The 15842-nt window shown below is 51.2% G+C and overlaps 1 protein-coding gene across 1 annotated transcript in view; it reads right to left on the bottom strand.

Moving 5' to 3' along the window:
* Positions 1-15616, bottom strand: part of PTK7 (protein tyrosine kinase 7 (inactive)) — a 62654-nt gene extending 47038 nt beyond the window's left edge. The window contains exon 1 of the mRNA XM_078446899.2: positions 15313-15616. Within this exon, the coding sequence (XP_078303025.1) occupies positions 15313-15391 (79 nt within the window). The 5' untranslated portion in view covers positions 15392-15616. The remainder of the gene's footprint in view (positions 1-15312) is intronic.
* Positions 15617-15842: the final 226 nt, after the last annotated feature.

Genomic DNA, 15842 nt, shown 5'->3' with positions numbered 1-15842 from the left:
GCTGGGTGGGCAATGGGCTACCACACTCCCAAGTTACCTAGAACAACCTTGACTTACGTGGCTCTCTTGGCATAGCTATTAATAATGTCCCAGCCTAGCCAGTAAATTCTCTGGTTCCCCCTGGCAATGCTCCACACCTGAGCCACGCTTACCAGTTTTCACACATTACCCCGTGTGATTTTCACAGGCCTGCACAGTGGTGATTCAGAAACTTGATGAAAGCTATGAACTCCCTCCTGAGAAAAATTACAGAAATGCGAAATGTTGCACGCCACTTTGATATGTCCGTATCTTTTGACAGAGCAGCTCCACTTCTGGGAATTTATCCTACAGACACACAAGCATAAGGGTAAAGGTGGGTACAAGGACATTTGTGACGGTGCTGTTTCAAATAGCAAATCCTCAGAAACACCCTAAAATCTGTCTGTAGGGAATGAGAGAAATAACCTAGGGAAGGGAGGGGGGAGGGAGGGCGGGCTGGTGGGGGGGGGGGCGCGGATAGACAGCGCTTGCTTTCGGCCAAACTTCCCCTTAAAAATAGGTAGGAGTCTTCCTGCACTCCCCGCCCCCCTGTGCCCCCTACTCAGCAAGGTCCCATGGGAGGAAGAGACACGAGCAAGCTCGCAGGAGGAGGCTAAATAATGAATTGTAAGTGTGTGTTTTCTTTGGCCAGGGCAGTCTGGCCAAGCTCTGGGGGCTGCTGGGCAAACATTTTTCATATTTTAGTAGCTGGCCTATGCCCAAAGCAGCCAGAAGTTAAGTAAGCTTTGAATGAGCTGCACCCATCCTCTCCCCCGCCCCAAGAATTCTTAATGAGGTTCTAAGGCATAGGCCTCCAGCAAACCCGTCGTGTTGCCTTAAATATCACTCGCCCTTCACTACTTTTAATGAATGCAAATGATTCAGCAACAAAACACTTAGCCTGGAGTGAAATCCGTCTTTGTGTGGCTGGTTTCACCAGCTTACAGCCCAGCTCAGGCAGGGCCCTACCGGGCAGTGGCCCAGCAGAGCCTGAGGTGCCCAGGCTAGCCCAGGCAGACCCCTGCACACCCAGGGCAGCGGGAGCAGAGGGCAGGAAGTGCTCAGCATGAGGGAAGACCCATCCCCTTTGCCCCCTACTCCACTCACCACCCCCGCCACCAGATGCAGACCCTCACAACTCCACCTCTTTACAACTCTGGCTCCGGGGCAGAGGAAAGTGTGAGCGGGGAAAACAAAAGGTATTTCTTTGATCTAATGAAAGGGGCTGGTCCCAGGCACCTCAAAGGCTTGTCCGGTCACCACACATCCTGCATTCAAGGGCATTACACCCTGACACGCCCACCCCCACACCTCCTCTTCACCTGATGCCAGGTACCTGCCGAACTGGGCGACCAAGAACCTGAAAAGCTCACTTGGATTCATGCCCTCCTTCACCAACTTCATGGAAGCAACAAAAACAGAGGCAGTGTAAATAACCCAATTTACACCCTGTTTTCAGAGTTCTCTGTTGGCTGCAAAAACTGAAAGCTAGTTGTCAGGAGTCTAAGAGCAACTTTTAACTCATTTACTTCCAACCTAGGGCTCAGGGGGATTTGCTGCCCGGTCAGCCTGATCATCAGCCTGATCAACACCTCTCCCCAGGGCTGAGGCAGCCGCCTGGACCAGAACAAGCAGCTGTTAATTCAGCTGCCAGAGCCATCACCCCCAAGGCCAGCAGCTGGCAAGAGACCCACATAGGTCCATCCAAGTCCTCCTCGGCTCTTCTGCTCATGGATGTAAATAAGGAACCGGCAGTGTTAGACCCAAACTGGGCAACTGGCTAAACTCAGGTCAACTGAGGGCCCATAGGTATCTCTCTGAGTGCCTTGGATATAAAAAGGCTTCAAAGTATTTGTTGACCTGGTTTGAAAAGAACCACTGCCTCTCTCAATCCTCACAGGGCAGAGAAGATGGGAAGATTGGCTTCCCCAGAAGAAAATTCACACTGAGTTTCAAAGGGCCTCTCAAATAAGTTTTTATCATCAAAAATGCCTTTACGGGCACATCAAAGGCTTTTAGGAAAAGAGCACTGGAATTTTCTTAACCTCAACACCATTCCTCCTGATTGTTCAAGACACATCAGCTACAATAGCTTATTCTTCTTCAAAACACTCCCAAAGGAAGCCAACAGAAGTGGAAAAAAAAAAAAAAAAAAAAAAAAGCGCATAGAAGGGCTGGGTCTCCTAGACCCTGCGACTTCTGAGTTCTTGCCTTCCAAAAGTGATCCATTAACCAGCCCCTTTCCTAGTTGGGCACAGCTACCAAGAGTTAAACTTCTAGAAAACACCAAAAGAATGCATTCTGAAACCCCTATAAGGTAGAATGGCTAAGCCTAGAGAAGTGAACATCTGGAAGGCTTGGAACACAAATCTACACAGCAATCTATTAAAAAGGGGGGGGGGGGAGTTTTGCTCTTGACATTCACGAATACGTATAAAACAGACATATCTTTCTCTTTTTGTCTACAGTCTAAACCCCAACCCCACACCTAATCCATGCTACCATCAAATTAACCAGAACTCAACCAAGGGATGAGCTCCTCAGCCTCTGGGCCACTTCCATCCTGAAGGGAAAAGGTGCAACTGAGTAAGTGCCTGAGTAGCACAAAGCAGAAGGAACAGCAGCGCTGTCTCCACAAAGCTTGGATCAACCCCACACAACTGTGCAGCGTGGGAGGCGAAGAAAATGCTACCACCATTGTCTGTCTCCTGCCTGCCCCACTCACATCTCCATCCTCTGAGTGCCTGGCATTTACTGTGTCCCCCTCTTTGGTGCTTCTCTGCACCCTTGCCTTGTTAATTACTCTCTTCTGGTTCAGTCTCAACTTGCCTACCAGACAATCCGTTCCTGGAGTGAGTCTCTAGTCTCCCCCAGGAATAGCTCAGCCTTTTTAAATGGAGACTCGACCATCAGAGAGGCATTTTCTTTCCATAATAGACTGTTTGCCCTCGTAGGGACATCCACCTCCTTTTCTAGACATCTCTTGCCTTCTAAGGACTTAAAGTACCCACCATACACACACACACACACACACACACACACACACACACACACACACACACACCCTCACACGCATACACAACCTAGCATGATGCCTTATGCCTTAAGCATCATTTGTTATTTATGTGCCAGACTAAAAGGAAAATAGCTTCTACTGAAAGTTACTGGTGGGTGGCAAACAAAAGCAGCCCTGTAAATAAATCACTGTCATCACGTTATAACTATCTTTGATTGAGCATTCACTCTAAGACAGACTAAGTCCTTCACATACACATGAATTTCAAAGATGCCACCGACATTAGGATGCACGGTTTTTTGTGTTACACGAAAAGGAAATGGTCCCAGTTAAACTAGAACACAATCGTGTTACCATCCGGTTTCAAAGATGTGAAACTGAAAAATAAGCACCTTAGAGTTTTGATGAAAGACAGTACTATCTCACCTAATTTTTACAAGCACCCTCATGGGATTGGTATTATTACCTTTATCCTCCTACAAAAGGGGAAATTGCGGCTCAAAGAGGTGAACAGACCTAGGGTCTCTCAGGAGCAAGTTGTGAAGCCAGAACTCAGTTCTTAAATAATTTCTGAATTTCCCGGGGAGGGGGGCGGTGGCACCCAGCAGGCCTCAGGCAGACCATCCCCAGCTAAGCAGTCCCATCAAAGGCAAGTAACACTTGCTTGGCTGATTGCTAAAATCCGGGTCTTTTTGCAATTGCTCCTTCACAGATCTACTTCCAGAAACAACAACAAAAGGAAAACAGGTTTTCCTAGCTCCTTCCTCACAAAACTGGCTGGAAGTGAGGGGGAACCTCTCAGCCAACTTGTTATATATAAAGCACATTTAATGAGCCTTTCAAGCTGCGGGGGTGGAAGAAGGAAGGGTTCACTGGAAATCTGATACTTTGGCAGCCAAACTAGAGGGGAGAGGGACAAGGCCCTTAGCATCAGCCTCAGGGGGATAAACACCATCCCAACCCCCTTTGTTTGCCAGAAAGAGATACTTCCTGGGGGGGGGGGGGGGGGCAGTGGGCAGGAGGCAGCAATGCTTTTTATGACAAAGCCCACCTAACAACAACCCTCCACCAGAGACCTGGCTGAGGTCTTTGTACAACCCACCTAACCATAAACCTTCTGTCCTTTTCCAAACCTGCTGGGGTCCCTCTACCCACAAATACCTGTGACCGCCATAAACGCCCTTAAACAGCCCCCGTTTACTGCCCAGCCTGCCTGCTGCTAAATGAGGGCATTTGTTTCAAATTTGCAAATACCGAAAGCAGTGGAAACCTAAGTCCACTCCTAAAGTGAAATGTTCTGCATTCCTCCAGGCCTGCAGCACCCCGCTTCAAAAGCTACAAGAGGCCCTGGCTGTTTACTCACTGGTGGGGCTATTGGGAGAGGTATTTCCCCGCTCCCTGAGGAGGGCTCCTTTGATCTGGGCTGGGTGGGAAGGGGACAGAGAGGGGTGCCACCCAAGCCCGGCCCCGGCTGGCCCAAGCTCCCCTGCCTCCTTTCTGGGTTGCTGGCAACAGCTCCAGGGGGGCCCGGGAAAGTAAGTCTCACAGGGAGGCTCAAGGAGAGAGACACAGCAGGCCAGCTCTGCAGGACCTCTCAGACCCTGTTCAAATGGCCCCGGAAACAAAGGTAAAGAGAGGGAAAAAAAGGCATGCAAGGCCAGAGAAGCACCCCAGTCCCTTACAATGAAGGGAAAACTCGCCACCCCTCGGCCTGTACTGTACCAACAAACTCAAGACACTTCAACGAGGCAGGGTGTGTGTTTACTAAATAAAAAGTCTTTTGTTTTAAGGATTTTTCAGAAAGAGGGGAGTGGTAAGGAGCAGACAGAGATCCTCCTCCAGGCCCCCCGGGGCTGTTCCTGGGCCCAGCAGCCCCTCCTCCCCCTGGAAGCTCCTCCCGCAGGAGGCCCGGACCCCTGCGGTGGAGGAGGAGCTCGGATCACAGGCAGGATCACAGGCTGGATCACAGGCACAAAGCTGCTTGCAAGTTGGGCATTTTCTAAATTGGTCAGTTTAACAACGGGTTAATCTGCTAAATTAACCAAACAGATAGGATGGTTTGCTCTTTGTAGCTGGCGCTGTGAGACCAACAGCACTTCTTACTGGTTTTTTGTTTTGGTTTGGTTTTTTCCCCCTCTAAGGCTACAAGACAACCATTTTCTTTGTTTGTGAATTTTGTTTTTCAGGTAGCTGGAAATGACCTTGGGATCTCACATGCTATCCTAGCACATCCCCTCTTTAAGGACCTGCTGACCTAAAGGAACCTTCTCTTGTTTTTGAACAGACGAGCTACAACAGAATCAGAACGCCAAATACCACTTTGTCCCCTTCAATGATAGGATACAGGTTCCCATGTTGGAATCCTAGAATTTCAGAAGCAGAAGAACAAACTTAGCAGGATTGCCAAGAGCGGTTCACAGCTCAGCTAAAGGGAGATGTACCTGGCACTAAAAAACGTACATCTCCTCGACTGTCATTGGTCATTGTCCAAGCAATTCTGAAATCTCTTGAAAATTAAAAGACCTGCCTCCAAAGTCAGACATGAAAGGGAAACCTACATCCATCATGTCCCTACTATGTGCCAGGGCCTGTACCACCAAGTGTGGGCTCATCCATCTGTACAAAAGTAGTTAGAGACAGCAACTCTATTATCCACAGCAGTGATGACTCTGTTACCACCTACGTGGTCTCCACCACAGCGTAACCTTAGTGTGCAACTCCCAGCAGGCACACTGGTCTGGAATGTGGCAATACACCTGCAAGCCAGGGCCTGTAACTGCCCGTGACCTTCCAGAAGCACCAGGCGGAAGAGATGGAGGACTCAGAGGTTCATGAGAAAAGCTCAAATCGTGGGGATTCGGGCACGGCGTTCTGGACTTCTAGATTACATAGCCTGACCATAACTAAAAACTTTAACATGTACACAAGCCTCTGAATGGGCCATTGAAAACCTCAACCTTGCTGTTTTGTAAGAACAACAACAACAAAAATTTATAAGAGCAAGAAAAATTGGCAATCTTGAATGCTGTGGCCCAAAAGATCTCTGCATGCATAAGTTACTGATACAACTCCTTACGCAGAAAGAGCAAAGGCTCCCGATCCTCTAACAGGACTGCTCCTAAACCCCACCCAGACAGTTATGTCACCTGCCAAATCCACTCCCCCACATTCAGCCCACTCTGAGTTCACCCCACTCCAAGGCATGTGTGTGTGTAACACTTCACAGCCTCTAGGATATATGAGAGCACAGAATCAGCTCTCCCGTTTACCAGCTCTGCAGTCCTGAGTGGATCATACTTTGTACCTCAGTTTCCCTGTCAAATGCCTCCCATCCTTTTACCCCGCCTCCCCCCACCAAAAAAAAAAAAAAACCCAACCGCCCTCATCCTGCATACCTGTGAGCCTTGGGAATAGGATCGAAAGTCAGTGTGAGCAAAAGCATTCTGTCAACTGCAAAGGTAGGTCCGCTTGTTGGGATTACAGAGGAGGCTCTCCCAAAGCACACCCAGCCCCTCCTTCCAGCTTAAAGGCTCCCTTCAGTGGTTCCCCCTTCTGTACAAACGAAAAGGTGTTCCTCACCAAGGCACTAGTCCCTCCAGTACTTTGAGGACCAACCAGGTAAGTTTCTGCCTTCTTTTACTCAGATAAAAACTCTTCCTTTTTTTTTTCTTCGTAAGAATTCTTTCCCAAACCTTTCCAAAATTTACTCAAACTTCTCCATTCCCCTTCACATCCAAGAATTAAACCCTAATACCCACATCACCAGTTGATCGAGTCTAAACACATCTGTGCCCATGCACTAGAGACTCCAGAACAAAATGCAGCCCTTAAAGTCCTCTCTCTAAAACCAAGGGTGAGGAGGAGGGCGTGTAACATGTAACAGAAACACAGGTGGGGGCACCTGGATGGCTCAGTCACTTAAGTCCAACTTCGACTCAGGTCATGATCTCATGGTTCATGAGTTCGAGCCCCACATCAGGCTCTGTGCTGACAGCTCAGAGCATGGAGCCTGCTTCAGATTCTGCGTCTCCCTATCTTTCTGCCCCTCCCCTACATGTGCTCTCTCGCTCTCTCTCTCTGGAAAATAAATAAAACATTTAAAAAATTTAAAAAAAAATAAACACAGCTGGACGTTGTATATGGCAACGCTGGGTGAGCCCCAAAGACAACCACCTTAAAGGTCTTCCAAGGTCTTGTGTCCTCAAGTTGAGGCCAGAGCGGAAGGTGGGACTTGCCCAACATCACATGAGAAGTCTGTGGCAAATGTGGGAGCAGGGCCCATGTCTCCCTCCCAGGCCCTCCTCAGGAGGGATGTACACCTCACACTTCCAGGTACCGAGAACTCGAGCCCACCAACACCCATCTTTGCCACTAAAGTGATACCACCACTCTTGCAGGATTTCCTCTAAAATAGGCAAGCCTACACACTTTACCTGGAGCCACTGGAGGTCCCCAGTGTGCCCAGGGAAAGAGGACACAGGAGACAGGCAAGCCTGATACTTCTTAATGAGATGTGGCCTGAGCAGGCCCTCTTCCCTGAAGATTCAGCCAGCCTTCTTTATTAATTATTACATAAGGCTTTAGAAGCCTGCATGTGCAAGGCAGTAAAATCTTGGGTTAGGGGAGGAGCCTAGACACAGACCAAGACCCCAGCAGCTACAGACATATAATATGGAGTGGGTACAGCACTGGGGCCCCCACCTCCCAGGCTTCTCCTACAGTGTGGGATGAGAGCAGCAGTGTCCCACCCCACCACCACAAGAGGGAGGTGAATAGTAGTGAAAATGGCTCAACTAAGACATAGTATTAGACTAGAGGTCACCAAAATCATCTTGGACCATCAGCTGAGAAGCAAAGAGACACTCATTCCAATGGGACAGCCACATATGACTATTCAGGTTGTGCACTGCTCAAGATGCCCAGCCAAGGTGTTAATACCGAAATACTGCCCTGTGTCCTTTTTTTTTTTTTAATTTTTTTTAATGTTTATTCATTTTTGAGAGACAGAAAGACACAGACAGTGAGCAGAGGAGGGGCCAAGAGACAGGGAGACACAGAATCCAAAGCAGGTTCCAGGCTCTGAGCTGTCAGCACACAGCCTGACCTGGCTGCCCTGCGTCCTGATGCAGGGCTGCATTCACTTGGAGAAAGGGTGCCTATTTCTAATTTGCACAAGGGCACTCTATGAGCTAGCTGCTGGGACATCTCAGCCATCCATGCCCCAAAGAAACAATCATTCTCCTCACTGCCTCACCAACGGCGCCCCAGAAGGGGCAAAAAAGAGCCAGTGTGTCTCCTGGGGGGAAAGCAGTGCATGCTACTGCCTACTCTGACCTCCTTAACCACCCACAGGGGAGAGCCCTCCATCCCTGACCACATCGTACCTTGGGAACCTCCCCATGGTATTTGGTAGAAGTTCACCCAAGCGACCCAGAGCAACTGACTGGGGAAACCCCACAGCCATTCTGTGATTACCAAAGCCCCTCCCTTGGGTATCATAAAAGTCTGCCTAAGCTGCAAGAAGCACAGCTTCCTACCCTCTCCCCAGAAGAACATTAGCATGCCGAGGGAGATGGTGACTCCACACCAGCACTGAGCACCCTGGGAGAATCTGGTACTAGGACGGAGGGGGAAGAGTTCCCACCAGAAAATGCGAAGTGGCCGTGCTCACATTTCTGAGCTGCTGTTGGAATACTGAGACCCATTTAGACAATCTGTGCTCTCAAATGAGGAAACCATTTCTAAAGCTGCCCGTCAAGAGCAACTTTGTTGAGCCTTGCAAACCATGCTAGGGATTGAGGACTGGAAACAAAGGCTGACACATTAAGAGGAGACAAAGGGTCAGGACAGTCTCTGGGAACAGACATCAGAGCTGACCAGAGGGACTGCACCCCTGGGTCAACCACCTCCGGTGGGAGTACTACATCATAACTTCCTCAGCACTTGTACTTTGCAGATGAGGAAACTGAGTCTCGGAAAGGTTAATTCACCAGCTCGAGGTCATGTAGCTAGGCGGCAATTGAGCCCGGACCAAAATATAGAAAAGCAGGTGTCACAGGACCACAGATGTCGCTTCTCTTCCTTTATCATACATTGATGTGTGTGATGTTAGACAAGAACCACCTAAGTTTTCAGACTCCTGGTACGATGCCTTTTTGTCATTCTGATCGGTCACCACAGCCTACATCTACTAGCAATTCAATGCTCTCTCTTCTCCGAAGCCCTTCTACTACCCTTTTGCGCCTGCATCATGGACTTACTCTCCTACACATTCTAGAATGGTCTTCTATTCAGCATTTTACCAAGTGGTGTCTTTTGCTGCAGTTGACGTGATTCACATCTCTCTATCGTGTCTCCTTCCTGTCTCCCACCCCACCTGAGACAGCTTCACCCACAGAAAACACTCAAATACATTTGGAACAGACCCCATCCTAAGCCCCTCAATATCAATACCAACCCTTCTCATCACCACGCCTCCACTTTGGACGGACAAACTCCTTATGGCAACCCAGTGGTTCTCAAACCTGAATATAGGTAAGAATCTCCTGGGAAACAATTTTATTTTACTTTTCCTGGGAAGCAATTTTAAGATGCCATTTCCTTTTGAGATGTGAGCCATGCCTGGATTGGCTATTCAAAAATTACAACAGAACCTAACAAATAAGGAAGGAAAATGCCTTTTCTGACTCCTTCCCCGATGATTCGGATGGGCAGCAATTGAGCCAGGACCAGGTCGACCGTAAGGCCCAGACAGCTCAAAGTTTAAATAGGTCCTCTGGTTACCTGCCCTCCTTCTGTATTACCTGGTGGTCTCTGGACCAGAAATCTACATCTTCCTAACGTGTGACTCACAGTCCCTACCCCCATAACTCCGGACCTAGTTTCCAGCCATTAAATACCCACCTAACCCAGCAGCTGCATAGCCTTGCTCATCGGGGTCTAAGCTTCTGGCAGGAACTTGGGATCCACAGGACACCCACTAGACTGTGTTCCACTCACCTGTGTATTCAGTCAGTGTCATCACACAAAGGGACACCGGAGCTTGGTGACCCCAATCCAAGCTGCAAGAGGGGAAAGGCGCCTGCGCGTGTCAGCCCTTCCAGCAAAGCTTCCTCCCTGCCCCACTGCCGCCTGTGTAGCATTACTGGGAGGGAAAAGGCCTGAACGCAGAGAAGAGGATGGAAAAAGTGACACACTGCAGAGGGCTTCCTCAAACCACTGACTAGCTGTAGCAGCTTCTGTGCCAGCTCCACCAAAGCGCCAAGGGGCTCAGCAGGGCCACATGTGCACTCAGTGGTGAACTCAGAGAACCCCAAGACAGGACTCTAACCCAGTCACCATGGCAGCTTTGGGGACAAAAGGACCAGGCGATGGGGGGGGGCCAGAGCAGGAATCCAAAAGAGAGGCAGGCAGCCAGCTCGAAGGCAAGGCTAGAGCCCGCCCTCCCCGCCCCCCAGCAAGCGTGGCCCTGAACCTGTAACCCCTCCATGTGGCTCTGCCAGGGGTAGTGCCAGGGGCACAGAGCAGAAAAGCATGCTACTGAGGCTAGGAAGGGCAGAGGAGGCTGAGGGATGCAGGCCAAGGACACCCAGCCCTGTTTCATGACCCTTTCTTCCATCAGGAAAACACCAAAGACTGAATCCCTGGCCCCAAACTGCTCTTGGCTCAAATATTAGAGTCGGAACCGGCCAACGTCCATCCCAGATGAGTCTCACAGAAGCCCCACTGGCTTAGACACAAACACACAAACCCCTTCACTCCAAAACATGAAGTCTTCCAAAGATTCAACAACCATCGCCAAAGCCCAACAGAGACGCCGCCTCCCTTTATGAATCAAATGTATTCCTGAAAAGTCATCCACCGACGAAATTTCTGCCTAACAAATCCAACTTCTCCGCTGACTTTCATTATAAAATGAGACATACGCTCCTCGAGGAAAAGCTGAGGCTCCAGGAGGAATTGAATATCACACTTACTGCCGCACACCTTCTGGAGTCACACGTTTAATGGACAGGTTTCCTGACAAAATCTAACTCAAATTCAACCCAAAGTGAGGTAATTTTTTTTTCTTTTTTTGGTGAGGTAATTTTTAAGTGCACATGTCACACCAGAGTTCCCATGAATTAAAAGTTATTTAAGGTAAATGTTCAAATACTGTTCAAGATTCAGGGTCCCTAATTTGAAAGCTTCTGGAACTTTGGGGTACAGTCACCTTGGGGAGCTTATTTTTAATGTTTTTTAATGTTTATTTGAGAGACAGAGACAGAGACAGAGAGAGAGAGAGAGAGAGAGAGAAGGGGAGAGGCAGAGAGAGAGGGAGACAAAGAATCCAAAGCAGGCTCCAGGCTCTGAGCTGTCAGCACAGGGCCTGAAGAGGGGCTCAAACCCGCGAATTAGGAGATCATGACCTGAGCTGAAGTTGGATGCTTAACTGACTGAGCCACCCAGCTGCCCCACCTTGGGGAGCTTATTAAATGCAGACTGGAATTCTGACTTGTGCTCCCAGGGAGTGTTGGTGCCACTTTTCTGTGGGCCTTATTTTGAATGGCCCCTGTACAGCTCCCAGTTTTAGACTCTGAGGCAGGCCAGCTTCACATGTAGAAGTGGTTACCCCTGCCCAGAATGTCTGGGGAAAGCCAGAAGCCCTAGCACATCAACAAAGAATGGACAGCCCAGAAACAGGGAACGATGGTCTGACCCCTTGATTCAGTCCTGGCAGAGCAGGTACAAGGAGGAACAACAGGCAGCCCCAACCCAGAGAAGGTGGAAAGGGTACAGGACCCCCAACACCTCGGAGGTAAAGGGGATGTTTACTTCTGCCCTTGATTGCTCTGCCTTGTACCCAAAAGGTTCATTTTTAATAAGCCTAGAAAAGGACTCATTTTAAATGATACTGTAAAGAATTCGACAAGGGGGGGCACTTTAGAAAGTTAAAACTTGAGGGGCACCTGGGTGGCTCAGTCAGCTGAGTGACTGAGTTCTCAGTCACGATCTCAGTTGAGTCCACCTCAACTCAGTTCACGATCTCACGGGTCATGAGTTCAAGCCCCGCGATGGGCTCGCTGCTGTCACCGCAGAGCCTGCTTGGGATTCTCTCACTCTCCCTCTCTCTCTGCCCTTTCCCTAATGGCTTTCTCCCTTTCTCTCTCAAAGTAAATAAACAAAAGAAAGAAAGAAAGTTAAAACTCAAATGGGACAAAAATATGGACATGTCCTAAGAATGACAGAGTCCAAAAGTTCTACAGGCGTCTTTCTGGCAGGAGAATGGGACAGCTCTGGGGACAAAAGTGGAAGTGGGGCCGGGCAAGAGAGAGATGGGGGAGGCAACACATACCAAGGACTGGCCTGAGAGGAAAGAAAGGTCTGAGAAACCACACATGTCTTAGGGGATGGTAAATTGACTAGCTGGGCTGGAATGGAAGGTCCAGTAGGTGGAAAATGTTTCTGGTTGGGGGTGACTTGTGAGGCTGGAAAGGTATGTGGGAAGCATACCCCAGGAGAGGGAAGAACAAGAAAGGGGCCCTTTATAGACTTCATTACATTTAATCCTCTGCACAACTCCAGAAAGTTAAGTCCCTTTACAGAGGAGGCAAACTGTGAGGTCAAGAAATTTGCCCAGGGCCACCGGGCCTGTCAAAGACTTCAAGTTGCTGTTTTGCCAAATACACAGCCTGCACAGCTCTCTCCACCATTCAGCCCCGCTCTGAACACCAGGAGTGTGATCAGATCCCTCAGCAAGTGATGTGCACAGACTACCCTTGCCCTCCCACAGCAGGTACTTCCCAACAACTGAGGAAACCCATCACTGATAAAAGCAACTCCTAGGCCTGAATTACAGGCTGCAGAGCCTCAAGGAATCCGCAGGACAGCCTATCTCTGAATGTGACAACTCAATCTGCCCAAAAGACACAAGAGCCTGGAAGGAAGAACCCAGAGAGGGGAGATGGGAATGGTGATAGGTAGTGACCACAACTGACCACTCAAACAGCTGGTGATAAGACTCCCAGATTTTCAACACCAAGCCCTCTCTTCCTCCCTCCTCCGTATTTATCACAACAGGGATCTCAAAGTTTGGAAAGCTACTCAGCCATTTACAGCATAATTGCCCAAACTTCAAAATGGTCTAATCCACAAACCTAGCCAGAGTAGGTCCCTCACTCCGGCCTTATTAACAGCAGGGTCTCACTAAAACTCCAGTTAATTATACAGTTAAACAGTAAGATGGAAAAATCTACTATAATCTATTAAAAAATCGTTGCCCCCTGAAGTCATGCCGTCTGGGGGTGGGTTGAGTCCCCGGATTTCACCAGAAGACAGCAGGCGCCTTAGCCTCGGCTGAAATTGTTTACAGCACATGGACAGGTTCCACACCAAGGCACATTTGGTGGAACTGATTTAAGGCTCTCATTAAAATGTTCCTTTGTTGAGCACAAGACATCTCCCCACCCCCCGAGGAGATTCCAGACCTCCAGTCCCAAGCCCTCAGCCTGCCTGCCCTAACTTCCCCCAAGACCCCCCTCTATGCTAAACACCCGTCACCGGATTAACATCGATTAACATCAGAGTCATCTTCTCACACAAGGAATTTAGGAATTTAGCATTTGTTGAACGAACAAGGGCCCAGTCCCCACCAGAATCTCCCCTTGACTCCAGAACTCTAAACATCAGCAGGGAAGACAGCCAAATCAGGCGACGCACACACCCAAACCCAGCCACCGACCTGCGAAGCCTGGGAGCTGGAGCTGCTCACCCATATGGCTGGGCCCCCGATCCTGGCTGCGCAAAAAAACTTCCATACTTCCTCTGGGAGCAGATGTGGGTTCTGCCATGAGCAATAACCACCCTACACATCACAAGGAACACAGGGCAGCTCCAGAAACACCTCCTACGAATCCCTGGAGCCTGTTCCTACCTCTCCGTCTTGAGTTACAATTACCTCTCCATTTAACTAGGGGTGGGGGAGATGTTGATTCCATAAGCACCAGAACCTCCCAACAGCTGGCAAGCCAAGGGAGATGTCAGAAAAGGCTATTCTCTACTCCCACCCTCTCTATGGCCACTCTTCCAAGAAAGAGGAAAGTGATAAGCTAGGACCAGGTGTCCTGGGCAGAGTTCCTCCAGAAAGGGCTGCTGCCAGGATCATTACCAAAGAAAGAGAGAGAGAGAGAGAGAGAGAGAGAGAATGTGTGTGTGTGTGTGTGTGTGTGTGTGTGTGTGTGTGTGTTGTGGGGGACATATTTCCAGTCCAGGCTGTTGGGGGTGTGCAGGTAGCTTGGTGCTTTCCCCTAAAGCACTTCAACACCTCATTGGTGACTCTCAGGTGTGACCAAGTCAGGAAATAAAGGCTGGGGGGGGGGGGGGGGAGCGGGGGTGACGGGTCCTGTCTGCCCTGTAGATACCGGCCACACCCTCATCAAAACGCTGAGGCCCTCCAAGAAAGGGCAGAATGAACTCTTTTTGCCTTTCTGTCCGTAGAATGAGAGATTTTCTTTCCTCGGTGCGGAGAGACAGGATGGAAATCCAGGAAGGAGCAGAACAAACCCCGTCCGCACCTTTGCAGGCCGGCCATGCCCGATTTTGGCAGCGGCCTTCACACATTAGTCACCGCGACAGCCTCGGACTCTCCGCTCCCCAGATTCGACCCGGCTGGGAGTGGGCTCAGGGCTCGGGCCCAGGAACTGGAGGAGACGGGGCGGCCCCTAATTCTCCCCTTCTTCCGCCCGCACCAGCAGGGCCATCAGGAGTCCCAGTCTGGCCCGGGAACTTGGAGGAGGGAAGCCGGGAGCGTCTGGCCGGCGTAGGTAACAAAGCTCCGCGCTCTGCGCGTCGCAGGTCGGTCCCGCATCCGGCCCCAGGCCGGCCCCCCTCACCTAGGCTGAGACTACTGGGGGAACTCCGTCTCCCCCGCCGCCAGCCACCTCACCGCGCCCCCCCAAGTAGAAGGGAGTCGTTTCCCTCCCGAAAAGAAACTCGCCACCGGGGCCCGGGAGCCGGCAACTCCCGGCAGTTCCCGAGCAAACTCTCCGTTCAGACTGGGAAAACTCTGTGGCGGCTGGAAACGTGTCCTCACGGGCGCGAAGGGAGAGGGGCCCCGAGCGAGTCCGTGGGGGGTTAGCCAAACCGGCCGCCGAGACCTCGCGCCCACCGAGACCTCGCCACCACCCCAGAGTGTCTTGCCTGGCCCAGCCACCCAAAGCCACCTCCCCGGTGTCCCCTTTTGCCCGCGGGGCTCCCGCGCTTCTCGCGCCCGGCTCCCGCAGCTCGCCGCGACTCACCGCCCAGCAGCGGCAGCAGCAGGACGCTGAGCAGAGGCAGCCGGCGGAGGCTGCTCGGGGTTCCCCGCGCAGCTCCCATCGCGGCGGCGGGCTCGGGGAGAGGAGCCGGCCGGCGCACGGCGGGCGCGCGAACTGCGCTCCGCGGCGGGCCCGGGAGGCGGAGCTCACCGGAGCGCGGGCGCCGCTGCAGTAGCCGCAGCCGGAGCCCGAGCCCGAGGCGTCCCGAGCCGGAGCCGCGCGCCGCTGGTACCTCCGAACCCTCGCGCGCCGCCGCCGCAGCCACCGCCTCCAAGCCCCGCCCCGCGACGCCCCCTCCCCGCCGGCCGCCGCGCGGCGCCCCGCCCCCTCGACGCCCCCACCCCGCCGTGGCGGGGGAGGAGCTCGCAGTTGGGGGAGGGGTCTGGAGATGGACGGGGGACTGAAGAAGGGAGGCCCCGGGGAGTGCGGGGGACCTGACGAGGTAGGGGAGCGTCGGCTGTGCCTACCGCCCGCTCAATCTGCAGGGACTCAGAGAACCATAGTGACTTTTG

The sequence above is a fragment of the Panthera onca genome, chromosome B2, assembly GCF_046562875.1.
Source record: "Panthera onca isolate mPanOnc1 chromosome B2, mPanOnc1 haplotype 2, whole genome shotgun sequence".
NCBI classification, from domain to species: domain Eukaryota; kingdom Metazoa; phylum Chordata; class Mammalia; order Carnivora; family Felidae; genus Panthera; species Panthera onca.
Note: the sequence above shows the minus strand (reverse complement) of the source record. Positions and strands in the feature narration are given on the sequence as shown.